The sequence below is a fragment of the Phascolarctos cinereus genome, unplaced genomic scaffold (genome assembly GCF_003287225.1).
Source record: "Phascolarctos cinereus isolate Bilbo 61053 unplaced genomic scaffold, phaCin_HiC Scaffold_3;HRSCAF=262, whole genome shotgun sequence".
NCBI lineage: Eukaryota > Metazoa > Chordata > Mammalia > Diprotodontia > Phascolarctidae > Phascolarctos > Phascolarctos cinereus.
This window is the reverse complement of record NW_027555736.1, coordinates 253,681,898-253,709,833: the sequence shown is the minus strand read 5'-3', so window position 1 is coordinate 253,709,833 and position 27,936 is coordinate 253,681,898. Positions and strand designations below refer to the sequence as shown.

The window sequence follows — 27,936 nt, the reverse complement described above, 5'->3', positions numbered from 1 at the left end:
AAGCAAACAACTTAATAGAAGACTTGGCATGTAAGAGCCAAGAGAAACATAAGGTATATTCCAAAGACCAATTACAAGGGACTTAATAAGGTCAGATGGTATAACTTTTCTGTATGTAAAATGTAAAACATATTTCTAAGGTTGTTATTAGTAATTGGGTAGTTCGTAAGAAAGATTGGGGTAGATTTGAAAAAAGTAAAACCATTCAGAAACAGCTAAAAAGAGTAATTGTCTTATACAAATGAAGTGCAAGAGAAACAACAAATACAGAGGAATTAGATGGGGAAAGAGGTCTGTTAGTTCTGGAAACCTACATTTGTCGGTAATGGGTTTAAGAGGGGAACAATACATATACATCTAGAAGAGCATAAAAGTCTTCTAAATTTAGAAATAAAATGCTAAGGGGATAGGGAGGTGGGAGAGGATAAGGAAAAGATCTTTGGAGGGGAGGGTGAGGGAATGGGTTAAAGGGTAGTATAAAAGTGTGGTTAGATTTGTAAGAATGGGAGGATCAAGGACAGATCTTTAGAGGGGAGGGTGATAGAATAGGTCAAAGGGTAGTATAAAAGTGTGTTTAGATTTATGGGAATGGGAGGATAAGGTAGGGATAATTGGAGGAGTGATACATTAAGTAATAAGAGAGGAGGGCAATGTAGCAAGTAGAAGTAAAGTAGAGGAGTCAGGAGGGATAAGAAATAAGAGATATGCACAAATATAAAAACAAAGATTTGGAGTAGAATCTATTGGAGAAAGTATATGTTTATGTATGTGTATATATATGTATATGTATATGTGCATGTATATATCTATAAATAAATATAATCATGCTTAATTGGAGCCTCTGGGGGGAATGACAGGGGGAGGACAGGTGAAAAAAGAACAAAGTAAGAAGTGTAAAACAGAGAAGAAAAGAAAACCTATAAGGAACAAAGAAAAGATGGACAGCTTTCAACACAACATGCAGTATTTAATATATGAGATTTCTTTTTTCTTTTTTTAAAATTTATTTTGATTTATTGACAATCACTTCCATAAGCTTTTGAGTTTCAAGTTTTTCTCCTCTTATCTCTCCTGCTCCCTCCCTAAGATGGTGTACAATCTGATATAGGCTTTACATATACATTCCTATTAAACATATTTTCACATTAGTAATCTTGTGAGGAAGAATTAGAATCCATAGGAGGAACCACAAGAAAGAGGAAACAAAACAAAACAAAACAAAAAAATGGCAAATAGTATGCTTCGATCTGCATTTAACTTACAGTTATTTTTTTTTCATTTTTTCCCTATATATGTATATTTTAATATAAGTTTATTTTTAGTTTTCAACATTTATTTCCACAAGATTTTGAGTTCCAAATTTTTACCCATCTTGCCCCTCCCCCTACCCAAAGATGGCATGTATTCAGAATTCCCCTTCCCCTAGTCTGCCCTCTCTGGTATCTCTTTCCCCCTTCTCTTATCCCCTTCCCCTTCTATTTTCCCGTAGGGCAGGATAGACTTCTGTACCCCATTTCCTGTATTTGTTATTTCCCAGTTGCATGTGAGAATATTTTTTTTAAGCATGTGTTTTTCAAATTTTGGGTTCCAGATTTTCTCCTTTCCTCCCTCTCATTGAAAAGACAAGCAACTCAATATAGGTTATACATGTGTAGTTTTGCAAAACACTTCCATGGTAGACATGTTGTGAAAAACTAATTCTATTTCCCTTAATCCTATCCTGCCCCCCCATTTATTCTGTTCTTTCTTTCGACCCTGTTCTCCTCAGAAGTATTTGCTTTTGATTACCCCCTTTCCCAATCTGCCCTCTTCTCTGTCATCCCCCTGCTCTCTTGTCCCCTTCTCCCCTTATTTTCCTGTAGGGTAAGACAGATTTCCATACCCAATTGAATGTGTATGTTATTCGTTGCTTAAGCCAAATCCCATGAGAATAAGATTCACTCATTCCCTCTCGCCTTCCCCTGTTTCCCCTCCACTGTAAGAGCCTTTTCTTTTATGTGTTTTTGTGAGATAATTTACCCAGTTCTACTTCTCCCTTTCTTCTTCTCCTAGTATAATCCTCTCTCATCCCTTAATTTTATTCTCCAGATATGACCACTTAATCTTCAACTCACCCTGTGCCCTCTATCTATCTATCTATCTATCTATCTATCTATACATACATACATACATACGTATATTTTTTTCCCTCCAACTACCCTAATACTGACAAAGGTCTCATGAATTACAAATATCATCTTTCAATGCAGGAATGTAAACAGTTCAATCTTAATAAATCTCTTATGATTTCTCTTTCCTGTTTACCTCTTCATGTTCCACTTGAGTCTTGTATTTGAAAGTCAGATTTTCTATTCAGCTTTGGTCTTTTCATCAAGAATGCTTGAAAGTCCTCTATTTCACTGAATAACCATTTATTCCCCTGAGGGATTATACTCAGTCTTGCTGGGTAGGAGATTCTTGGTTGTAACCCTATCTACTTTGCCCTCTGGAATATTATATTCCATGCCCTGTGGTCCTTTAATGTAGAAGCTGCTAAATCTTGTGTTATCCTGATTGTGTTTCCACAATACTTGAGTTGTTTCTTTCTGGCAGCTTGTAATATTTTCTTCTTGACCTAGGAACTCTGGAATTTGGCTACCTTTGGGGATCTCTTTCAGGAGGAGATTGGTGGATTCCTTCAATTTCTGTTTTGCCCTCTGGTTCTAAAATATCAGGGCAGTTTTCCTTGATAATTTCTTGAAAGATGATGTCTGGGCTTTTTTTTTTTTGATCATGGCTTTCATATAGTCCAATAATTTTTAAATTCTCTCTCCTGGATCTATTTCCAGGTCAGCTGTTTTCCCAATTAGATATTTCTCATTCTCTTTTAATTTTTCATTCTTTTGGATTTGTTTTACAGTGTCTTGATTTCTCATAAAGTCACTAGCTTCCAATTGCTCTATTCTAATTTTTAAGGAAGTATTTCCTTCAGTAATCTTTTGAACTTCCTTTTCTATTTGGCCAGTTTTCCTTTTTAGGGCATTCTTCTCCTCATTGGCTTTTTAGACTTCTTTTGCCATTTTGGTTAGACTATTTTTTAAGGTGTTATTTTCTTCAGTATTTTTTTGGGTCTCCTTTAGCAAGCTCTTGACTTGTTTTTCATGATTTTCTTGCATCACTCTCATTTCTAATCCCAGTTTTTCTTCTACTTCTCTTACTTGCTTCTCAAAATCCCTTTTGAGCTCTTCCAAGGCCTGGGACTGATTCATATTTTTCTTGGAGGCTTTGGATGTGGGAGCTTTAACTTTGTTGTCTTCTTCGGGTTGTATGTTTCGATCTTCTTTGTCACCAAAGTAAGATAATATAGTCTGACTCTTTTTGCTGTGCTTGCTCATGATCCCGGCCAATTACTTGAGTTTTAAATTCTTTGTTAAGGTAAGAGTCTGCTTCCAATGTGGAGAATGTACTGTCCCAAGCTTTGGGGGTTTGTACAGCTGTTTTCAGAGATACTTGTAGGGACCTGTAAATTTTCAGTTCTTCCAAGGCGGTATGATAAGGGGTGAGGTGTTTACTCCTTTCCTGGCCTGTGCTCTGGTCTATTAGTGCCCACAAGCAGTCTTTTCTGTCTTGGAACTGTGAGGAGAAGTTCTTCTCTCCAGCCACTAGAAGCTGTACCATGCCAGCGCTCCTCCTCTCCCCAGGACACCCACCCAGAACTGTGACCCAGATCCAAGTATGGGCAAAGCAAGAGAATCCTGCACCAGCAGAGAGATCCCTGCAATCCCTCTCTGATCAGCCACTCAGTTCCCCCTCAGTCTGTGGGCCGGAAGCTCAGGAGACAGCTCTCGCCCCAGGCTGTGCTCTGAGAATGGAACTGAGGCTACCTTGCTTCTCTCTCAGCACCACAGAAACAGACTTTTCCCACTGATCTTCTAAGTTGTCTTTGGCATTTGTGGGTTGAGAACTCTGGAAACCACCATAGCTGCCTGCAATTCAGTCCTCTGAGGCTTGCTCCAGGTTTGCTGTGGCCTGTGCGCCCACATCGAACTGCACTCCTCTCTCAGCCTGGGGTGATATACCTTTATGATCAACCATCCAGGTTGTCTTGGCCTGGAAATTTGCTTCATGCTGTCTTTTTGTGGGTTCTGCTGCTTTAGAATGTATTTAGAGCCATTATTTATAGGTATTTGGAGGGGTTTGGGGGAGAGCTCAAGCAAGTCACTCTTTTCACTCTGCCATCTTGGCTTCACTCATAGTTCTTTCTTTGGATGTCGATAGCGTTTTCCATCATGAGACTTTTGAAAATGTCTTAGACCCTGGCATTGCTAAGAAGGGCTAAGTCTATCAAAGTTAGTCATCACACAAAGTGGCTGTAACAGTGTACAACATTCTTCTGGTTCTGCTCCCTTCACTCAGTATCAGTCCATACAAATCTTTCTAGGTTTTTCTGAAGTCCACTTGTTCATCATTTCTTATAACATGATAGTGTATGTGCCACGTACTGCTGAGAAAAAAATATATTTTTTTCTATCCCCATTCAGTTTTCTCCAGAGAGCTACCATATCTACCTTTCTATTCCATTCTATTCACCTCCTTAACTTCTTTCTTGTTTATTTAGTGGTTAGTTTTATCTAGTTTGGAGAGGGCGAGGTTGAGGTCCCCACTAGTATAGTTTGCTGTCTATTTCTTCTTGTAACTCCCTGAACTTCTCCTCTAAGAAGTTGTATGCTGTACCACTTGGTGCACATATATTTAGTAATGATATTACTTCCTTGTCTATGGTGCCTTTTAGCAGGATGTAGTTTTCTTCCTTATCTCTTTTGATGAGATCTATTTTTGCTTTTGTTTTCTCTGAGATCAGGATTACTACCACAGCTTTTTTTACTTCAGCTGAAGCAATATACGGTCTACTCCAGTCTTTTACCTTTACCCTGTGTGTGTCTCTCTGTTTCAAATATGTTTCCTGTAAAAAAGATTATGGTTTTTAATCCATTCTGCTATCCACTTCTGTTTTATGGGAGAGTTCATCCCATTCACATTCACAGTTATGATAATTATCTGTGTTTTTCTTTCCACCCTATTTTCCCCTGTTTATGCTTTACATTCTCCTTTCCCGTTTTCCCTTCTCCCTAGAGTTTTGCTTTCGACTACCACCTCTCTCAGTCTGCCCTCCCTTATATTAGCCCCCTTTTTTCCTTCCCCTTCACCCTTCCCTTTTCTTTCCCCTTTTCCCTCCTACTGCCTAGAGTGCAAGTTAGATTTCTATACCTAATTGATTATGTTATTCCCTCCTTGAGCCAAATCTGATGAGAGTAAGGTTCAAACAATGCTCATCTCCCTGCCTTCTTTCCCTCTAACCTATATAAGAGGTTTTTGTGTCTTTTCCTGTAATGTAATTTACCCTTGTCTGCCTCCTCCTTTCCTTTTCTCCTAGTATAATACCTTAATTAGATCCATTTAACCCACTTAATTAGATTTTCTTTATCATTACATCAAAGTCAACCTATACCAACCCCCTCTGTCTATGAATACCCCTTTAAAATGGTGTAATAATAATAATGATAATACAGTTCTCAAGAGTAGCAAGTGTCATCTTCCATCGTTGGGATGTAAACAGTTTGCCCTTATTAATAACATGTTGTTGGGTTTTTTTTTCTGTCCTGTTTACCTTGTTATATTTTTCTTTAGTCTTGGATTTGAAGATCAAATTTTCTGTTGAGCTTTGGTCTTTTTATCTGGAAGGTTTGGAAGTCCCCTATTTCATTGAATGTCCATCTCCTCCCCAAAAGATCATGTTCATTTTCATTGGGTAGTTGATCCTTGGTTGTTATCCAAGCTTCTGTGCCTTACAGAATATCATATTCCATGTCCTACGGTCTTTTAATGTAGAAGCTGCAAGGTCTTGTGTAATTCTGACTGTCATTCCATGATATTTAAATTGTTTCTTTCTAGCTGCTTACAGCATTTTCTCTTTGGCCTGGTAATTTTGGAATTTGGCTAATAAATTCTTTGGCATTTTCAATTTGGTATCTCTTTCAGGAGGTGATTGGTGGATTCTTTCTATGGCTTTTCTACCCTCTGGTTTTTCCTTGATAATTTCCTGAAAGATCCTCTCCAGGCTCTTTTTTTCATCATGATTTTCAAGTAGAGCAATAATTTTTAAATTGTCTCTCCTGAATCTATTTTTCCAGGTCAGTTGTTTTACAATAAGGTATTTTACATTTTCATTTATTTTTTCACTCTTTTGTTTCTGTTTGACTGATTCTCACTCTCTCATAGAGTCATTAACTTCCATTTGCCCAATTCTAATTTTTAACAAATTGTTTTCTTCCATTATATTTTATACCTCCTTTTCCATTTGGCCCATTTAATTTTTAAGGAGTTATTCTCCTTAGTGAGTTTTTGTGTCTCCTTTTCTGTTTGACCAATTCTACTTTTTAAGGAGTTGTTTTCTTTAGTGTGCTTTTTATTTTCCATTTGGCCAATTGTATTTTTTTTTTTTGCTGTTTTGGTTAGGCAATAAAGATTAAGTGACTTGCCCAGGGTCATACAGCTAGTAAGTGTCAAATGGCTGAGGCCTGATTTAAACTTGGGTCCTCCTGACTTCGAGGATGGAGCTCTATCACCAACTGTATTTTTTAAAGACTTGTTTTCTACAGTTAATTTTTGTACTTTTTGTTCCAAGCTATTGACTCTCTCTTGCATATGTCTCATTTCTTTTCCCAGTTTTTCCTCTATTTCTCTTATTTGACTTTTAAAATTCTTCTTGAGCTCTTCCAAGAAGGCTTTTTCAGCTTCAGACCAGTTCTTATTCCCTTTTGAGGTTTTTGGGTGTGGGTTTATTGGCAATGTTGTGTTCTTCTGAATTTGTTCCTTAATTTACCCTGTACCCATAACAAGAATCTATGGTCATTGCACATTAAAACAAATTGCTCATGGTGTTTGCTTATTTCTTAACTTTTACAAAAAAAAAATTGAGCTCTCTTCCTGGAGAGCAGGGGGAACTGACCCAACTCTGGGGCCTGGTCACTGGCTTTATGTGCTGCATCCTCAGATGCTGGCATTTGGAGGCTGTAGGGTTCTGGCAGCATACCTGAAGTTAGGCTGAAATCAGCAACACTGGAGCTCTAGGGGTAGAGGTGGGGATTCTTGCCCTTGGAAGAAGCCTCCTCACCTGGGCCTTTCACTCCTTTCTTTGGCTTCTGCTCACCTGGGCCTTGCAAATGGATGTTTCACTGCTGCATGATGTTTCTCTGCCTGGAGGCTTCCCTCTTGGAGTTGTGCTTCCTAGAGTTTTGCTGAGGCACTGGGAGACTTGGCTGGAGAAATTCCATTTAAAGTTACTGTAGGGGCAGCTAGGTGGTGCAGTGGACAGAGCACCAGCCCTGAATTCAGGAGGACCTGAGTTCAAATATGACTTCAGACCAAACACTTGACACTTACTAGCTATGTGACCCTGGGCAAGTCACTTAACCCCAACTGCCTAAAAATTAAAAAGATAAAAATAAAAAAAATAAAGTTACTGTAGACATTATAAAATATTGAGAAGTCTACCTGCTGAAATAAACCCAGGAACCATATGAACACAATTGCAAAACACTTTTTTAAACTTTTTTAAAAATTACAATATTACTAATTTATTCATTTTTAGTTCTCAACATTCACTTCTACAAGTTTTTTTTGGTTCCTCTGTCTATACTGAGACACTTGGGCATCCTAGTGTTGTTGCTTGCCTCCTCCACCACTCTGGGGTTCAGGATCTCCCCCTGGTATGCTGAAGTGGAGCTTTCCACTGGCTTGCTGAGACACCTCCCATTCTGGACTGCTCCCCCTCCTCCAGAATGAGAGAGGCCTTTCACATTAATCTTCCAAACTTCTTGGGCTACCAGACTGCTGCAACCCATCTTTCTGCCAGTTCAGCTATTCCAGCATTTTTCTTGGGGTGCTATTTTCTCAGCTTTCAGAGGTCAATAAGGTAGGGTGAGAGCAACATATTTCTTACTCTACCATCTTGGCTTCCAGAAGTTGAACTCATGAGGCATTCTTAAAACGATAAGTAGTATCTATATAAAATCAGGAGGAACCACTCTTTGTAATGGTAAATAAATTATAAGCTGTTTCAATAAGATGAAGAGTAAAGCAAGCATCTGCTTCATTTTCACAATTATTAATCAAAATTGTACTACATGTACTAGCTATAGCAATAAAGCAAGAAAAAGAAATTGAAGGTATAGCGTATGTAGCAAGGAAAGAAAACTATCCTTTTTTTCACAGGAGATGTGATGAGAACCCTAGAAAATCAATGAAAACTAGTTAAAAGAACAACCTTAACAAAGTTTCTCTATTATTAATTAATCCACATAAACCACCAGTATTTCTATATATTACCAACAAATCCTAGCAGGAAGAGATAGGCAAATACCATTTAAAATAATAATGGACAATATAAAATTTTTGGAACTTTACTTGCCAAGAAACATCCAACAAATATTTGAACACAATTACCAAGCACTTTTTATGTGAATAAAAAAACCCTAAACTAAAAATTAGTGAAATAATTTGTCATGTGTGGATTGAGTCAATATATTACTAACAATTCTACCTAAATTAACTTACTTATTCAGTGCCATGTTAAACTGCCAAATAATTATTTTATACAACTAGAAAAAGTAATGAAATTCATCTGGAAGAACAAAATTCAAGAATATCAAGGGAATCAGTGAAAAATAAGAAGGAAGGGGGCTTAGCACTATTAAATTTTAAACAAAGTGATATTCATCAAATAATCTGATATTGGCTAAGAAATAGAGTTGTGGATCAGTGGAATAGGATGTGTACACATTATACCATAGTAAATTAAAACAGTAATCTAATGTTCCACAAGCCAAAGGAATCAAAATTTGGGAACAAGAACTCAGCATTTGACAATAATTGCTGGAAAAACTGGAAAGCAGTTTGTCAGAAACTAGACATAGACCAACAACTCACTTTGTATAACAAGATAAGGTAAAAACGGGCACATGATTTTGACATTTAGGGTTGTGTAAGTAAATTAGGGGAGCATGGAAACCATTTATGTGTCAGATCTATAAATAAGGGAAGAGTTATAACCAACCAAAGATAAGATCATGAGAAGTAAAATGTACAATTTTGATTGCATGAAATTAAAAAAAAATTACACAAGCTAAACCAATGCAGTAAAAATTAGAAGGAAAGCAGAAAGTTGTGAAAAAAATTTTACATTATTTTTCATATAAAGACCTCATTTCTCAAATATATAGGAAACCAAGTTGAATTTATAAAAATAAGAGCCATTCTCCTATTGTCAAAGGATATGAATAGGCAGAAATCAAAGCTATTAGTTGTCACATGAAAAAATGCTCTAAATTGCTATTGATTACAAAAATGAAAATTAAAGCATCTCTGAGGTACCACCTTGCACCCATCAGACTGACTAACCTGACAGAAAAAGAGAACAACAAATACTGGAGGTAATGTGGAAAAATAGGGACACTAATGTTGTTCACTAAGTGAATAGGTCGAACCATTCTACAAAAAAAAATTGGAATTATGTCCAAAGGACCATAATACTGTACATATTTTTGTCCTAGCTATACCACTTATAGACCTAGTAGTTCTATTTTTGTCTCAAAGAGTTCAAAGAAAAGGGAGAATGACTAATTTGTATAAAAATATTTGTAGCAGCTCTTTTTGTGTTGGCAAAGAATTAGAATTTGAGGGGGATGTTCATCAATTGTGGAATGGATGAACAATTTGAAATATATTATTATAATGAAATAATATTATGTTATAAGAAATGATGAGGGGGATGGTTTCAGAAAAATCTTGGAAGAATAATATGAATTAATGCAAAGTGAAGTGTGCATATTGTATACAGTAACAGCCATATTGTGATGATCACCTATGAAAGACTTAGCTATTCTAATCAATAAAATAATCCAAGACAATTCTAAAGGGCTTATGATGAAAAATGCTGTCCACCTCCAGAGAGAGAACTCACAAACTCTGAAGGCAGACTGAGGTATATATTTTTTTACTTCCTTTATTTTTCATCCTTTTTTCCAACATGGCTAATATGGAAAATATTTTATATGGCTTCACATGTATAGTTGATGTTCTGTTGCTTGCCTTCTCAATGGGTGAGGGAGGAACGAGAGGGAAAGAGATATTTTCAAACTCAAAACTGTAAATTTTTTTTTCAAAAAAGAGCTAAATTGAAATTAGAAAGAAAAATTGCCTAGATATCTTAGAACCAAAAGGCAAAATAGAAATTGATAGAATCTTCCAATTACCTATTGAAAGGGATCTCAAAATGAAAACTCCCAGGAATATTATAGCCAAGTCCCAGGGCTTCCAGGTCAAGGAGAAAATTCTGCAACCAGACTGAAAGAAACAATTTAAATAACATGGAGCCACAGTCAAGAGCTCATGTAATTTTTTAGCCATCTCTTTAAAGAAATGTACAGTATAGAATATGATATTCTGGATTATGACTAAGAATAACCTACTCAGTAAAACTGAGTGTCATCCTTCAGTAGGAAAAAAAAGGATATCAAATGAAATTGATGACTTTGAGGCATTCTTAATAAAAAGAGAAGCATAAAAAGTGAATATGAAAGAATCATCATAATGGATTTAATAAGGTTAAACTGTTTATATTCCCAAATAGGAAAATGATTCATGGAACCCCCAGAAACTTTATCATCATTAGGGCAATTAAAAAAATACACATATGTATATATACACATATATGTGTATACACACACGCACACAGATTAAAACGAGATTTGTGATTTCATTGGTATAGTGAACTCATTGGGTGAGGAATTTCCCGGTGCTTTAAAAACAAAGACAAAAATAAGAGTCAGTATCAATCAGTAGTTGAAGAAAACATTTTAGAATTCCCTCTGTAGCCCATAGTCTCAATGCTGTCAAACTTTAGAATGAAACTTGCCTGCTCATGTGTCATAGCTATGATTTTTTTCTAAAAAGTAGCACATAGGTCCCCCCCCCTTGTGTTATGCCTTAAAAATCTTCCCCACATTTCATGTACTCTTTGAGTCAATATTCACTAATATTATAGGTCATAAGCTCTGACTAATACATTAAATGTCAATTATCCAGTGAGAAAGGACATAAATAAGAGTTCATAGTAAATTAAATAACAACAAAACATTGCCTTATGTTTGTAGGAGGATAGCCTTATGCTGGTTACCTCATTATCAGTAGTATAGTATACTCATACAGAGGATATGCATGAATAGAAAACACATGGAGGGAAAACACATTTTTGTGGGAAGATAGCATGTGGATAAACACATGCAAAGAATATGTATATATATATATATATATATATATATATATATAAAATGAACACATGTAAAGAGACTTGTACACAGATGGTTGTTCTGGGTGTAGGTTTGGGCACTGCTATGGATCATGAACATTTTCTTTCTACATATTCTCTCACTTGGAAATCTCATCAGCTGATATAAGTTTAGTTTTCATCTTTGTGTCCAGTCTTTCTCCTGAGTTTATTATGCATCAGTACCTGCCCTTTAGCCATTTCATATTGTTAATTCTGAAGTTTGCATTAGTATCTCATAACATTGTGGTATAACCACTTTCCTAAAATTAAGAAATAGAAAGGATGACAAAGGATTGCAGAGTGGCTGTCTTCCAAACCATTATACTGATGCACTTGACATGAAGTGAGTGGAACTCTTTCATAGTCTGGTACCACAAAAAGACAAAATGCATTACAACAAATCAGATATACCAAATATCCCACCAGGTAAAAATGTGTCAGTGCAGATGGCTCATTGTTAATGTAGTCAAGCAATGAGTATAAGTGAAATGAACTGAAGATAATGAGTGTTTTTGTTGTAAGCCAGTAATTGATCCTAATAAAATTATAGTAAATATGAATATATTTAAAATATTAGTAATAATCAACCATGTGAGTTATTAATATATTACAATAAACTGTATCATTATGAATATATAAATAATAGATATTCATAGACAAGGACATTTTATTGTTTTTGTTAAGTAAAAACAAATTAAAGAAAAAATATTAACATTAATAATATAAAAATGTTAAATAAAATTTTCATTTTATTTTATTTAACATTTTAATAAATTCTAATATTAAATAAAATATATAAAATATTAAAACATCACTGATATTAAAACAATAATTTAAAATATTAATTAATATTTAATAATTAATATTTTATTAAAATATTAAACAGGACAACAACAACAAAATAAACCCACACAAATCATTGGCATTTCTATGTGCTGCTAACAAAGTTCAACAACAAGAGATACAAAGAGAAATTCCGTTTAGAGTTACTGTAGACATTATAAAATGAGAGTTTATCTGCCAAAACAAACTCAGTAACTATATGAACATAATTATAAAACACTTTTCACACAAGTAAAGTCAGATCTAAATACTTGGAAGACTACCAGTTGCCCCAGGACTGCTACCCAGAACTGTGACCCAGATCCGAGTACGGACAAAGTAAGAGATTCCTGCCTCAGCACCAGCAAAGAGATCCCTGCAATCCCCTCTGATCAGCCACTCAATTCTCCCTCAGTCTGTGGGCAGATAGCTCCAGAAACAGCCACTGCCCCAGGATTGCACCAGGACTGGAGCTGGGACCCAGTTTCTCTCTCACCGAGGTCATGGACCTTTCCTACTGACCTTCTAAGTTCTCTTTGGCAATTGTGGGTTAAGAAGTCTGGAAACAGCCACAGCTGCCCAAGATTCAGTCCCCTGAGGCCTGCTCCAGGTTCTCTTTGCTTGCACACCCATGCTGAAGTGTGCTCCTTTCCCAGCCCTACACAATAGACCTTTCTAATCAATCATCCGGGTTGTCTTGGTCTGGAAATTTGTTTCACTCTTTTTGTAGGTTCTGCTGCTCTAAAATTTGTTTAGAGCCATTTTTTACAGGTATTTGGAGGGGTTTGGGGGAGAGCTCAAGGAAGTCATTGCTTTTATTCTGCCATCTTGGCTCCACCTAAATTTCCAATTCTTAGCCACCATTAAATATGTTTGTACAAATAATTCCTCTCCCTTTCCTCACTTTGTTGGATTTTTTTGTGATACAGACCTAGTAGTGGTATTACATAGTCAAAGAATTCTATTTTGACTCTTATAATCTGCTATATTTCTTGTTGGGTTAGTAACGATCTCTCTTGCTATAGTTGTGAAATGTTCATGATCTCATAATGCTTTTAAAAAAATATTATGAAACTTTTAGTTGTTCTCCTGCCTCCCTCTCCCATGGAACACAATATAAATAGAACTGTTGCTGATTTCTCTGTAGTGAAATTGGAGTTATCTATATTTTATTTGTAAATCAAGTGTTAGAAGTGAATTTGCATAATATTTGTGAGCTTTTGTTTCCTCATTTGTAAAATGGAGTTAATAAAGTACCTACTTCCTCTCAGTTTTTTTGCAGCTCAACTGAAATAATGTCTTAAAAAAACCTGTCAGTTTTAGAGCACCATATCAATGTCATTTGCTTTTAAAAGCTGGATAATCAGAGAAAAATTATAAAATATACTTCACTTATAAAATACATGTAACTGAATATTTTTAAACAATCCTTTAGAGGAATGAGATGTATTATCCTCTTAGAAAGTGTATTATTCAGAGATGTTCAGATTAATTTGTTCTGTGAGCACACAGCTAACCTAAAGTAACAAACTTTTTTTCTTTTTGGATACTTGCTCAGATCAGATGGACCAAAACAGCAGGAAGTGCCTCTGATAGATTTCAAGATTCAAGTGTCTTCAATGAGACTTTGAGGATTACAAATATTCAAAGACACCAAGGAGGCCGATACTACTGTAAAGCAGAAAATGGTTTGGGATCTCCAGCAATAAAGTCAATTAGAGTGGATGTGTACTGTAAGTAAAGAGCTGAGAAAGCTTCTTCTTACTATTTTTCTTTTACAATTTTAAATAACCATTAAGGTTATCTTGCTGATTCCTTTAAATGATACAAATTCTGTGTAGAAATACAATGTTTAAGATAGTGACAACTCAATTAAGAAACCTTCTTTAAACAGCATGTTGAAGTAGATAGACAATTTGAGATAACAGATTGATTTACAGTTTGCCTCTGAATTGTACTAGTTGTGTGAGCATGGAGAAGTTAACAACTCAGTGTTCCATGACAAGTCTCTAAGACTCTTAAGCTGAAGATCAGGTAACCTGGAATTTCCTACAATGATAAAATCACAGGTCTAGAGCTCTTCTATCTCAGTCCTATTAAAAAAAAAGTTTAAATACCTACATACGTACACATATATGTAAATTAATGAATGTGTAAATGCATTAGCTTAGAAGAAGAAACTTTAGAGTTCATTGATTCTAACACTCTTGTTTTACAAATGAGGAAATTGTAGCTCTGAGAGGTTGTGACTTTATGGAGATCACACAGCTAGTAGAGGCAATATTCAAACCCAGGTTTACTTGACTTCAATATTCTATCCAACATACCACACTGCCTTTCAAGAGTTTATCAGTTATTACAAGCTTTACCTACAGCTTTGTTAGCTATTAAGTTACACACACACACACACACACACACACACACACACACACACACAACACAAAATAGTACCTGGCTTCTGTTCAACTATACCCAGTTTAAAGGAACCACCAAAAGCAAAACTGGAACCCTTCATCTTATCTTTTGTATTTAACCTCATTTTTTCTGATCCTTATTCTTTCTTTATGTGTGTACTTCACCTGAAAAACAAAAACAAAAATGGAGAAGCATCTTGTAATTTGTTGATAAATTGACTGAAACTCATTCTCATTTGAACAAAAAATGTAAAGCTTTTGAAGTGTGTTTTTATCTCTTTTGTGAAACCTGTATTTTTGTTTTCTGCCTGATTAAAGCACATTCAAGCATAAATAAGAAAGTGAGTAAACATAAGTTATGCTATTTTTTCCCTTTACATATTCCACATCTCCCTGCTTCCCTCATACACTTAAATTGGCAATGTGGCTTCTGGGTACAAAACCACTTATCTCCTTTCATATCTAAGTTTCTTGAAGGTAGAAAGTGGTTCATTTTTATATTTCTTCCACCCAACTTCAGCTCCTGGTATAATGCCTGGCACAGAGTAGATATTTAATAAATGTTTGTTGATTACTTGATTGTTTCTAAAACCCATAACCCAACCTTTCCTGTTATAGTTCTGCCGACATGCCCTTCTACCCTAATTTTTTTCTCCACACACAGGAAGTTGGGCTGTCTCTACCATTTAACCTAACCCCTATCCTCTTCTCTGCATTCAGAAGTTCAAATATACATAGTACTGGCTTGAATATAGGTTATCTTATTCCCCCCTGCCAATTTTTCTTGTTTTAGGTTTTGGATTGCTTGAGGTCAGGGATTATATTTGGACTCTTTTTGTACTCCCGTTACTTTGCACAGTGCCTAGCATCTAGTAGGTGCTTAATAAATGCTCATTGAATTGGCTATAAAACCTAGGTGTGGCCTAAAATTGGTTTATTTTAATATTTCTAATTTTTTCTACTGTTAACTGTCTTTACCTGACTGACCATACCTTTTTCTGACAGCTTGGAAACTCTTTTTGTCTCCTATTTCATTTTTATATTTGGAAATAAAACTTTTAAGGAATATATATATTTGAAAATAAAAATTTTAAGGAAAAATTGTATGCCTGAAGGGGATTAACATATATTTAAAGGTGCTCAGGAATCATTTCTCAAAATATCTTGAGTGAAAATTTTTAAAAGAGGTGACAAGTTCACAGAAGGTGTTTTTTTTTTTTAAGGAAAAAATAAGCAAATATCAATTGCCCCTTCATCTGGCTATTGTCTTTATGTGAATCACTTACACATACATTGGTAATTATCTTTAGTGAAAATATAAGAAAGAAATGAAAAAGGATTTTCTAAGCTATTTTCTGTACTAGAGCAATCTTTATATTCATACAGTTGATTGAGAGGTATAAAACTATGTCATATTTATTATTTGATTTATTATTTGACTTGATGATAAATACAGCTTTGAAGATTTCTAATCAAACATGTGGTATTAGTGGATAGTGTGCTAGCCTTGTGGTCAGGAAGACCTAGGTTCAAACATTTGTTTACTAAGTGTGTGACTGTGGGCAAGTCACTTAATGTTTTTGAGCCTCAGTTTCCTCATCTGAACAATGAGGGAGTCGGACTAGATGACCTTTAAATGATATCTTTTCTTTCTCTAAATCTATAATCCTTTTGTCGTTATCCATAAAATTTTTCTTGTTAGGTGTTATTTAAAAGTTATTGTTGGCTGCAAAGATGTTAACATAAGCAACGAGATCTATCTTTGCCAAAGGTATGTTAGTTTTACCTCATCTTCTGGATGGTGCTTTAAGGGCAGTTCTATGTCTTATATTTTTATATTCCTTGAAGGATACTTTAGCACATCATACTTATTCTTTTTTTTAATTATTTTTGGAGGGTGAGATGGGTTCATGTAGAGATTACTGGATTTTGCTCCTAGCTATACATACAAGCGAGCTCAACTGTTAGATTTTCAGTGTGAATGTTGGAATTTGACAGTCATTACAACCATTTCTTAATTTATTGTTTTGCTGATTGTTTAGGCTTACCAAAGTGATGGAGAAAATGTTAATAATTCAGATTAACCTTAAAAGTGTGTCATGTGTCCTTTTTATTGAGGTAGTTTACCAGCTCGAAATATTTCCCAGTACACTGCTGGATCCATGGCTTTATTGATGTAGTTACTCCTTTCGCTTTCTTATCCATAGTAGCTTAAATTAAAAATCCATCCAACATCCTGGAATCTTTATCCCAATTCCTTTTATGTATCTGGGATATAGAGCTGCTGTATTTGACCTCACAGCTTGGGTTAGAAGATTCACAGGAAACTAGTATTCAGAAACTACTGCAAACATGAATTTTATTATCATACAGCACAGCGAACAAACAAAAACCCCTACACATGCAATACAGATGGGGTTTTGGCCACACAGATGCAAAGAAACTCATGCACCTTGAGGGAGAGTGAGGCATGTACAGGGTCCAAGATCTCAGTGGTAGTACAGGCTCAGAAAAGAGGTCCAAACAGGGATATTGTATAGCTTAAAAATGGGCTTGGTTGAGGACTATTAATCAAAGCGAGATGTGTGAGAGAGAGGCCATTCCTAGTCAGACCCAGATTTGGTGGGGAAATTCTCTGTTACTTATCTGATACAAGGCTCAAGTGGAGTGAACTTCCTTGTGGGGACCAGAAGCTTTTTGAGTTGGTAATCAGAGATCCTAGGGATAGGCGTAGCTCACAGCTCACAGTTGGCCAGTTGTCCCATTCAGCTGTGATCATTACTGCTTGACATAGGGTCGGAATGAGACAGTAGGAAAAAGTAGAAAAGTACAAGCTATCTACAATGTCTATATTTTATGGCATTAGGATCACTTAGCTTAAGTGACTCCTTATTGGAGGCTTGTCATTATAACTATAACAACAACTAATGTATTTCAAAAATCACAATGATCACTAGGACTTAACCTCTCTGTTCTTTTTCATTCTTCTTAAGGCCTCACTATTTTTCTGGTCATTCAGGTCCTTGATGCTTTTTATATCACCTCAGACTCAAATTATCTTTAGTAAAATGTGTGGCCTATTTATTTCTAGTATATGTTTTTATGGCTACTTATCTTTTCCAAGATTTTAGTGTTCTGCTATATTCTTTTGCTGATGTAGTAGCCCCTATGAGATACTTCTCCAACTTGCATTTGCACTTGTGGGTTATATGCCATAGAGTGACTATTACTCCAATGTTTTAAAGAGTCTGTGGTCAGATCTCTTACTGTAGTTTGTAAGCTTAAACTTGGGTTAGTCTCACATAAGTTCACAAAATGTTCATTGGAAGAGGTGGCACAAGCCTAGAGCACAAACAGGATAGGGTACATATGTGGCCAAAACTACTCACTCTTCGACTAAAATTTCTTTCTGTCCTGTAGATTCCTAAGGAAGCCCAATCTTTGGGTATAGCTTTTCTGTTGGGGGGGTGGTAGCTTAGATGGACTCCCAGAAATAATTATTCTACATAGCCTAACTCTCAACTGCTACAGCTGGATTGTTTTTTGAATTCATAACCAGCTCTCTTTGCTTCCAGAGGTCCCATTCTAGGAAGCATCTTTTAACCTTGAGTGACTCCCTCCCTGTATGTGTCTATCTGGAATCTAATTTCTCAACTGTGCCTTAGGATCTCTTGAACTCTCCAACTATTGAATGAAATAACTTCCCCTGAGCAAGTAGCTCTGTTGCCACATTATATGGCATATGGTGGAGGAGGGAGAAAACATTCTCCTGCGTCTCCCCTCCCCAGAGAAGTAAAGATATGGGTTCTTCCTTGACTGCTGACTCTCTTTTTGACTGTTTTCAACTTTTCAAGTCCTGGCCTTCTCTCTCTATTTTAAGCTATAAGAGGGATGGTCATTTTTCATCCAAGCTAATGAGCTGATTCCTCCTTTCGAGAATCAGAGAGCAGTATGAAATTTATGCTTTATAAAAGAATCACTTGCTGTTAACATTTTGTTACCATGCCAACCCTTCATCATCTGGAACTGTATCCCAGGGCCATATCAATTGGGGATGACAAGGAAATGATACCCACTCTCTATCCTTTTCCTTTCCCCCTTATTCCCTCCCTCCATTACAGACAGACAGACACACACACACACACACACACACACATACACACAGTGAAAGCATACATAAATTCCCTTTCTGCTCTTTGAATGTGACATTCCATCTCCTAACTTTGTGCCTTTTCACTGGTTGTTTTACATAGCTGGAGTGCTCTCTGCCTTTTGAATTCCCTGGCTTCTTCAAGACTCAGCTCAAATCTTATCATGTAAAGCAAGGCTTGCCTGCTTCTTACCTCTGTTAGTGTCAACCCTTTGAAATTATCTCCCATTTACACTATATATATCTTGTTTATACATAGTTGTTTTCATGTTGTTTCTCCATTAGAATGTGAGCTCCTTGAGGACAGGAGACCATGTTTTTTTGCATTTCTTTTTATCCCAGTGCTTAGCACAGTGCTTGGGATATATCAAAAGCATAACAAATGCTTATTAAATGATTAAAGCTTAGCACAGAATTATTCATTTAATATTATATTTGGTTTACAGCTACTGAGAACATATTCCTGACTCACCACCATACTAATATAGAAAAGAAACACTTATTAACAACTTACTCTTACAAAAGCATGGTTATTCTAAATCCTCTCGAATATTTATAGATTCTGTTAAAGTATAATATGATGCCTTAAAGTTTGTGTTCAGGTGTTGCCTCTGACACATGCTATCTGAGCAAAGGCATTTCATCACCTGGGAGTTTCTGGAACAAATAAAATCACAAAATTCTCTCCCTAGTTTTTGAAATATAGGGAATTTCTGACATATTATCCCTGACACTTGATCATTTATTTTTATGTATTCAATAAGAGTTTTTTTCAGCAAGTAGTGAAATACTAAATCTAACCTACAGTGATAAATTGGTATTTCTTTACTAGTAGTGGCAGCAGTAATATTATCTCATTCTTCTCATCTTACTCTGTGGAGTTTAGATAGAATAGTCACAAGACAAGACACTGCCCTACTATTCTTTCATATTTAATATTCTGCAGATTTTTAATCAGTTGAATAAACTAGCTGCATTTTTTGGTCATTATATAGCAAGTATTAGACTATCAGGCTCATTTTTTTTGTTAGGCTCACTGAAAACATCTTCAAGAAAATTCTACTAGGGGATAAGACAGTGGTGATGATATATATCCTATCCATTTCCTTCATGGTTTTGATTTCTTCTATAAGATCTCTATATTTAGAAAGCTTTTCATCCAATGAAACTTGAAGATTGTGTGTATTTGTCATGATGATACTTATTAAAGACACTCTTCTTTAATTTCTGTGGATTAACTTTATGGTCAAGTGATTGTGGGTTATCAGTTCTAAGAGTAATGCTGTTCTTGCTCCCATAGCTTATTTGTGATTGTCAAAGATATTTTTGTGTTTACATTTGTAGTGTGTTGATTTGTCATCTGCTAGTTTATGAAATTGAAATTATTATTCTTTCTAGATATCTCATGGATAATAAAATTTTTGTAGCCTACAGTGATATATTGTGGAATTTCCACCATTTCATAGCATAATCTGTATCAATAACTAACTCTGAGCTCTTTAAGGAAACTTTTCTGTGTAATATCTGGTGGCAATTATGTAATCCTTAATTGATGTCATAAGTATCATTTTTGTTAAAAAAATTATATTACCTAGTTATTTAACACTTCCTTATAACTTCCTTATAACTGGTTGATTTATTTGGCTTTTGCCCATGGGGAATCTTTGACTCCACCTTTGTATCTTAACTATTTCATGGGTTCCTGTGCAGAGGAAAAAATAGTTATATATGGGAAATGCAATTGCATAAGCCCATGGTATAAACCAAGTAAGACATAGGTCTTACTTGAAGTCTGTTTGTTCCAAATATATTTCTGCAAATGTTTGATTTGTTTATCATGTGATCTGAGAACCTCTAGCTATTCTTTTTCTCCCTTTTTAGAGAAAAAGTGTTTTTTCTGTAGTGACCTTACGAGTTATGGGTCTCATTATCATTGCATGGGTTTCTATTTGGTCACCTTCTCAGTTTGAGGAACTGTGGGTTTGTGTGTGTGTGTGTGTGTGTGTGTGTGTGTGTGTGTGTGTGTGTGTGTGCGAGAGAGAGAGAGAGAGAGAGAGTAATTTTGCCAGTATGGTGATTATATATGATATAATTATATATATATATATATAGTATATGTTACATGATATATAATATACATATAAAATATGGTATTTCTGAGGAGATTATTGCTTAAAATGTGTTTTTTCCATTTAGCTTCAATTTCAGGATTCAGTTTAATTAGATCAGAGCTCTGGATATAAATACTCACTGGCTAATTGGACCCTTTCCCTCACTCCCTTCAAACTCCAGAATTCCCCTTCTCAGCTCTTTGGAAATTTTATCTTGACCCCCGGATTGGCCAGCTTGACTTTTTTCTTTTTCTTTTTACTAATTTATTTTGATTTATCAACAATCACTTCCATAAGCTTTTGAGTTTTAAGTTTTTCTCCCCTTCCCTTAACACCTCCCTCCCCAAGACAGCACATAATCTGATATAGGCTATACATACATATTCCTATTAAACATATTTTCTCATTAGTCATATTGTAAGGAAGAATTAGAACCACAAGAAGGAACCACAAGAAAGAGGAAACAAAACAGAAGAAAAAACATAGAAAATAGTATGCTTCGACCTGCATTCAAACTCTGTAGTTCTTTCTTTGGATGTGGATAGCATTTTCTGTCATGAGGCTTTTGAAGATGTCTTAGATCCTTGGCCAGCCTGACTGAAAAACTCTATGAGAGTGCATGGAGTTGAAGTAGAAGTAAAAAAAAAAAACCCCATGGGAGTGGAAGATGGATATCATATAACACCAAGAGAGTAGAAGCTATTGGAGGGATGTGGCACCAATAAATCATCATCACTGGACTCTTGGTCTGGGACTGTGTTGAAACTTTTTTGGAGTGTAGAAGCTAAAGGGTGAGTCTTCATTTCTCTTCTCCCCATTTAACTTTCTTACTTTTTTTTTTTCCCAAGAGGTCTAGAACTGATGTCTTTTCCCTGGATGTAGGAAAAGTCTGTTTCCTAGAGATGTAGTTACCGTTTTTTTTTATACATTTACTTTGTATCAAGCCAGTAATTATGATAAAATGTTAACATGGAAATTGTTAATCTGAATGAATTTGGGACGAGGCAACTGAGGAGAGAGAGAAAGAGACAAAGATTTTGAAATTGAGGTATTTTTGCTAAAAAATCTGCTAGTTAGGGACTTAGACTTTAAAAAGGCATTTTATTAACAAAATTATTAATAAACCATTTTTATAACTTCCATGAGCAGAAAAAGAATACTTATGCCAAAATTACTTCAGGCAATTAAATATCAGTAGCTTGATGTTGGAACAGGGGTTCTGGGGATAGCTATGATAGATCTGAGACAGAACTTCGGCAATTTTTTTTCCTGGGCTTTTTCAGAGAGAAAAGTCCCTGTCAGAGGACTGGCTGGGGCTGAGTGGACTAGCTCACAGAAAGGGATGTGTGTGTGTGTGTGTGTGTGTGTGTGTGTGTGTGTGTGTGTGTGTGCGTGTGTGTGTATTAAGAGTGATTGATAGCCTTGCTCACCAGTATAGCATCATATTAACACACTACTACCTGAAATATTTATATATTCCAAATAGATTGTTAAATGAACTTTTCAATGAAGCCATATAACTTGACCATAACCATGTCGATCATGTGATAAGTGTGATGCCTCTCCTTTTGTGAATGAACTCTATTCAGAAGTGATAATAATTGTTTCAGTACTAGGCAGAACCATCGTAGGCTTAAAATGTCTTGAAGGAAGATGCCATACTTTATAAGAATTGTCCTAAACATTTTTTCTAGTGACATGTTTTAAATAAAAGTTTTCCATGATCATCAAATATTCTAGTGTCCCAATTATTATTGGATCTATTTTATCTATTATATAAGTTTAAAATACATGATTAGGCCATGACTATTAAACTCAGTCAAAGGCTTTGAGTTAATCAATAAAAGCAGCATAAATGTTTCAGTGCTTTCATTGAATTAATGAATTGTACTTTATATTACTGTTGCTTTTTTGGCACATCCATTTTGCTCCTTAGTCAATAGGTTTTTTTTGGCTAGAGTTCATATACTTTCAGTCATAACAGTGTTGAATATTTTATATAAATTATATAAACACATGACTGACATATTTGTATGATGGCCTGGAAAAAATTACCCATCAGATCTGTGGATAGGGGAAGAGTTCATAACCAAGCTAGAGAGTTACAGATTAATAGGAGATAAAATGTAATAAAATGTAAAAGATTTGCACAAATAATACCAATGAAGCTAAAATTAAAAGAAAAGTAGAGAACGAGGGAAAATCTTTGCAGCAAGTTTCTCTGATAAAGGTCTAATTTGTCAAATATACATGCAACTGAGTTAAATTCATAAGAATAAGCCATTCTCCAATTTATATTCAGATAATATGATTTTCAATATGGTTTTCTGAGGAAGAAATAAAAGGTATCAATAGACATGTGAAAAATGCTCTAAATCACTAATAATTAGAGAAATGCAAATTAAAAAATTTCAGAAGTACCATCTCACACCCATCAGATTGGCAAAGGTGATAAAATAAGAAAGTGACAAATGCTGGAGGGGATGTAGGAAAGCAAGTATTTTAATGCACAATTGGTGGAGTTGTGAATGAATCATTCTGAAAACAATTTAAAACTATGCTCAAAAAACTATTAAACTGTGCTTACTTTTTGACCCAGTAATACTGGTACCAGGTCTGTACTCCAAAAAGATCAAAGAAAGTAGAAAAATAGTACATATCTACAAAAATATGTAGAGCAATTCTTTTTGTGGTAGCAAAAAATTGTAAACTGAAGGGATGCTCATCATTTGTAAATGACTGAACCAGTTATGATATATGAATTTACTGAAACATTATTGTTCTATAAGAAATAATAAAGAGGATGGTTCTAGAAAAACTGAGGAAGACTTATATGAACTGATGCAAAGTGAAGTGAGCAGAACCAAAAAAAATTACACAGTAATTAATAACAATATTTTAGAGCAGGGCTTCTCAAATTTTTTTCCACTTGCCACCATTTTTCCCATTTGAACAACATTTGTTGGTGTTTCATGGCCTGAGGGCATGTGCAGTGCAAAGTGCACATACTTTGTGTTCAGAACCAAGGCTGCAGTAAAATTGTGTGATGCAACATGGGCAAATGCTGCCAAAAACAGCTAGGATTCATCATGCATTTGCTTTATAATTAATTTTTGGTCATTGTGTGTTCAGAAACCTTTTACTTTTGCTAAATTTTTCATGACCCCACATGAGGTCATGACCCACATTTTAAGAAGTGCTGTTTTAGATATAACCAACTGTGAAAGTCTTAGGCACATATTATATGTATGTGTATATATGTGTGTGTGTGTGTGTGTGTATGTGTGTATACACACATATACATATGTATATGTAAATTCATCAGGAAGAGATAGAAATTCCACTGAAAATAACCAGAAACAATAAAAAATACTTGGGAGTGTACCTGCCTAGACAAACCCAGGGACTATATGAACACAATTATGAAACACTTTTCACACAAATAAAGCCAAATCTAAACAACTGGAGAAATATTAATTGTTCATGAGTAGGCCAAATAAATAAAAATGATGATTCTACCTAAATTAATGTGCTTATTCAGTGCCATACCAATCAAATGTGGGTAGCAGAGAAAAGTAAAGCAACTCTAACTGCTAGCATTTCTAATACAATATTGAATAATATCAGTGATAATGAGCATCCTTTTTTCACTTCTGATCTTGTGGGGAAGGCTTCTAGCTTATCCACAATAAAAATAATGCTTCCTGATGGTTTTAGGCAAATGCTTCTTATAAATTTAAGGAAAAATCCATTTGTACCTATGCTTTTGAGTGTTTTCAACAGGAATGAGTGCTGCATTTTGTCAAAAGTTTTTTCTGCATCTATTCATATTATTTTATGATTTTTGTTACATTTGTTGTTGTTATAATCAATTAGGTTTTCCTCATGTTAAGTCATCTCTGCATTCCTGGTATAAGTCCATCTTGGTCGCTATGTATAATCTTTGTGATATATTATTGTAGACTAAGGGTTAGTGTTTTTTTTTTCATCTAGAGTCATTAAAGAAATTAGTCTATAATTTTCTTTCTCTGTTTTTGTTCTTCCTGGTTTAGGTACCAGAACAATATTTGTTTCATAAAAGGAGTTTGGTAGGACTCCTTTGCCTAATATTCCGAATAATTTATTTAATCTTAGAATTAGTTTATCTTTAAATGTTTGACAGAATTCACTTGTAAATCCATCTGGTCTTGATGCTTTTTTGGGGGGGAGAGTTTCTGAACTTTTATTTTTATTTTAAGGAATGGTTCTCTGAAAGAAATTTGGGGAGGGTTAGATTAAGAAATGAAGGTGATATAAAAACAAAATGTAATGAAATAAAAAAAAAGAAATGCGAAAGAAGCAACTTTGGATTTTATCTCTTACTATCCATCCTGTTATTTGAGACCAAATAAAACTGAACATTTTGGAAGAGATCATATATCAAACCTCACTGTTTTTCACTTCCTGAAATGGAACATGATTCATTACTCTCCAAATATCAGAATCCTTCACACTTATTCCTCTAACTTATTAGCTTTGATGTAAAGAGCAAATACATCTGGGTAAAGAATCTGAATTGATTAGTGAACCAGATTACTTAAAATCAGAGTTTTAAAATATTTGTTGTAAGGAGGGGAAAATGGAGGTGTAGAGACATTATTTTGATTTATTAGAGATGTACCACACCATCTTACTAAAACATTGAAATTTTGAGTGGTAACCTTGCTTAGTGAATGGAGAGCTGGCTACAGAGTGAAGGAAATCCATGTACAAGAAATATCCTAACATACTGGCTATGTGATCCAGGGCAAGTCAGAGCCTCTCACTACCTTGGACACCTTCTTTGCCTCTAAGTTGAAGAATCTGTACTGGGTTGCATTGGTAGAGAGGTTTTCTATACAAATTAAAATCATGGTACTTGATAAACCACTGTAAAATAATTATTACCACCCAAACAACATAGGATGTTGTTCATTTCAAGGAAATTCAAAGTCAGTAAAACTGCGGACTTCTACAAAAATCTTTGGCCCTCATGTTGATTCACTTATGTTCAACTAAAAGACTGCCTAAACTCACAACACTAAAAGTAATTTCTCTCCAGTCTGTCTAAAAAGATTTCCTATAACTTACAAAGGGTGTCCATTGCAGCTAAGTGATTTCCTATACTGAACACATTCAAAGATTTTCCTGTGATAGGAATTCTTTTATGTTTAGTAGAACTTTATGTCAAATACTTTCCCACTTTCACTGAATTTAAGGTGGTTCCTCTACAGTATGGATTCTCTTATGTTCAGTAAGATGACCACTACAGCTAAGGTTTTCCCACATTCACTACATTCAAAGAGTTTCTCTCCAGTATGAATACACTTATATGCAGTAAGCTGCCCATTCCACCTAAAGGATTTACCATATTCGGTACAATTAAAGGACTTCTCTCTAGTATGAATTATCTTATGTTTAAAAAAATCTGGTTGCTACCTAAAGGATTTCCTACATTCATTACATTGAAAAGATATTTGCCCCAATATGAACCATCTTATGTGTAGAAAGCTATCTGCTTTGGCTAAAGGATTTCCCACATTCACTACATTTAAAAAGTTTCCCTCCAGTATTAACTCTCTTATGTTGAGTAAGATGTCGACGTCAGTTGAAGTATTTTCCACATTTTTTACATTCAAAAGGTTTCTCTACAGTATGAATTCTCTTATGTGTGGTTAGGTGTCCATGCTGATTAAAGGACTTTCCACATTCATTATATTTAAAGGATTTTTCTCCAGTATGAATTCTCTTATGTTTAATAAGCTGTCCACTCCAGCTAAATAATTTCCCACATTCATTACATTCAAATGTCTTCTCTGTAACATGAAGTACCTGATGATTTGTAAAGGATGAGCTGTAACTGATGACTTTTCTGTATTCGTAAGTTTTTCCTTCAGTACATTCCCTGTGAAGTTCAACGCATTCTGGATGGTAACTTAAGTGTCTTCCCACAGTTATCTCTACAAAGCTTCATCTCAGAAAAGATTCCATTAATTTTCCTATCATTTGAGCACTGATTAAAAGTTGTTTTGTGTGTATCACATTTACTTAGACTTTTTTTCCATATGATCTCTCATTTTTTAAATTGTAAGTATTTCTTCATTGAAGGCTTTTCTAAATATATCACATTCATTTGTATTAAATATAGTTTTTCTGTCGATGACTGTTATCTCCTTTGAAAGGCTTTTGTAGTTGCTTTTCTGTTGCTGTAACCTAACATCAGATTCCCAGATTTTTTCAACTTGGAATCCCAGGGACCATCCTCCTTGAGCCTTTCCTTGGATGATTCTTCCACAGAAATGCCTCTATTTGTATTTCCTTGGTTGTTTCATGATTACTCTCCAGAATGAGGCTGTCTGGGCACTGGCCAGGACCATGCCCTTCCAGAATGGGTGGGGTCCTCTATGGGGACATCGGGAGAAGGCCTTTCCTGAGTTGGTTTGAGAGACAATACAGTCCCAGGCTCAAGATTCCCTGGTGCATTGGAGAAGGAGGTGGTCCTGTGAGGAAGACAGCCAAGAGAAGATGAGCCTGATGCTTTTTTTCTGAGGAAGCTCATTTGTGGCTTGTTCAATTTCTTTTTCTAAAATAAGTTTATTTAGATATTCTATTTCCTTTTTTGTTAAGGTAGGCAGTATATATATATATATATATATATATATATATATGTATATATATAATATGTATATATATATAATCTGTAGATGCAGAGATATATATATATATTTATATATATACACATATATCTATATACACATGTGTGTGTGTGTGTGTGTGTGCATATATATATGTATATGTGTATATATATATATATATATGTGTATATATATATATATATATACACACACACATATAAATAAGATGTATATTTTTTTTGTGTGAGGCGATGGGTAAAGTGATTTGCCCAGGGTCACATAGCTAATAAGTGTCAAGTGTCTGAGGCTAGAGTCATTTATGTATTTTTAAAAAAATATTCTTCCGAGTGGTGGAGCCAAGATGGCAGAGTGAAAGCAGTGACTTGCTTGAGCTGTCCCCCAAACCCCTCCAAATATC

General features: G+C 35.1%; 1 protein-coding gene across 1 annotated transcript in view; it reads left to right on the top strand.

The window, feature by feature from the left end:
• MDGA2 (MAM domain containing glycosylphosphatidylinositol anchor 2) overlaps positions 1-27,936 on the top strand; it is a 754,553-nt gene that overhangs the window by 161,337 nt on the left and 565,280 nt on the right. The window contains exon 3 of the mRNA XM_021004762.2: positions 13,749-13,923. Coding sequence (XP_020860421.1) covers positions 13,749-13,923 — 175 coding nt within the window. The remainder of the gene's footprint in view (positions 1-13,748; positions 13,924-27,936) is intronic.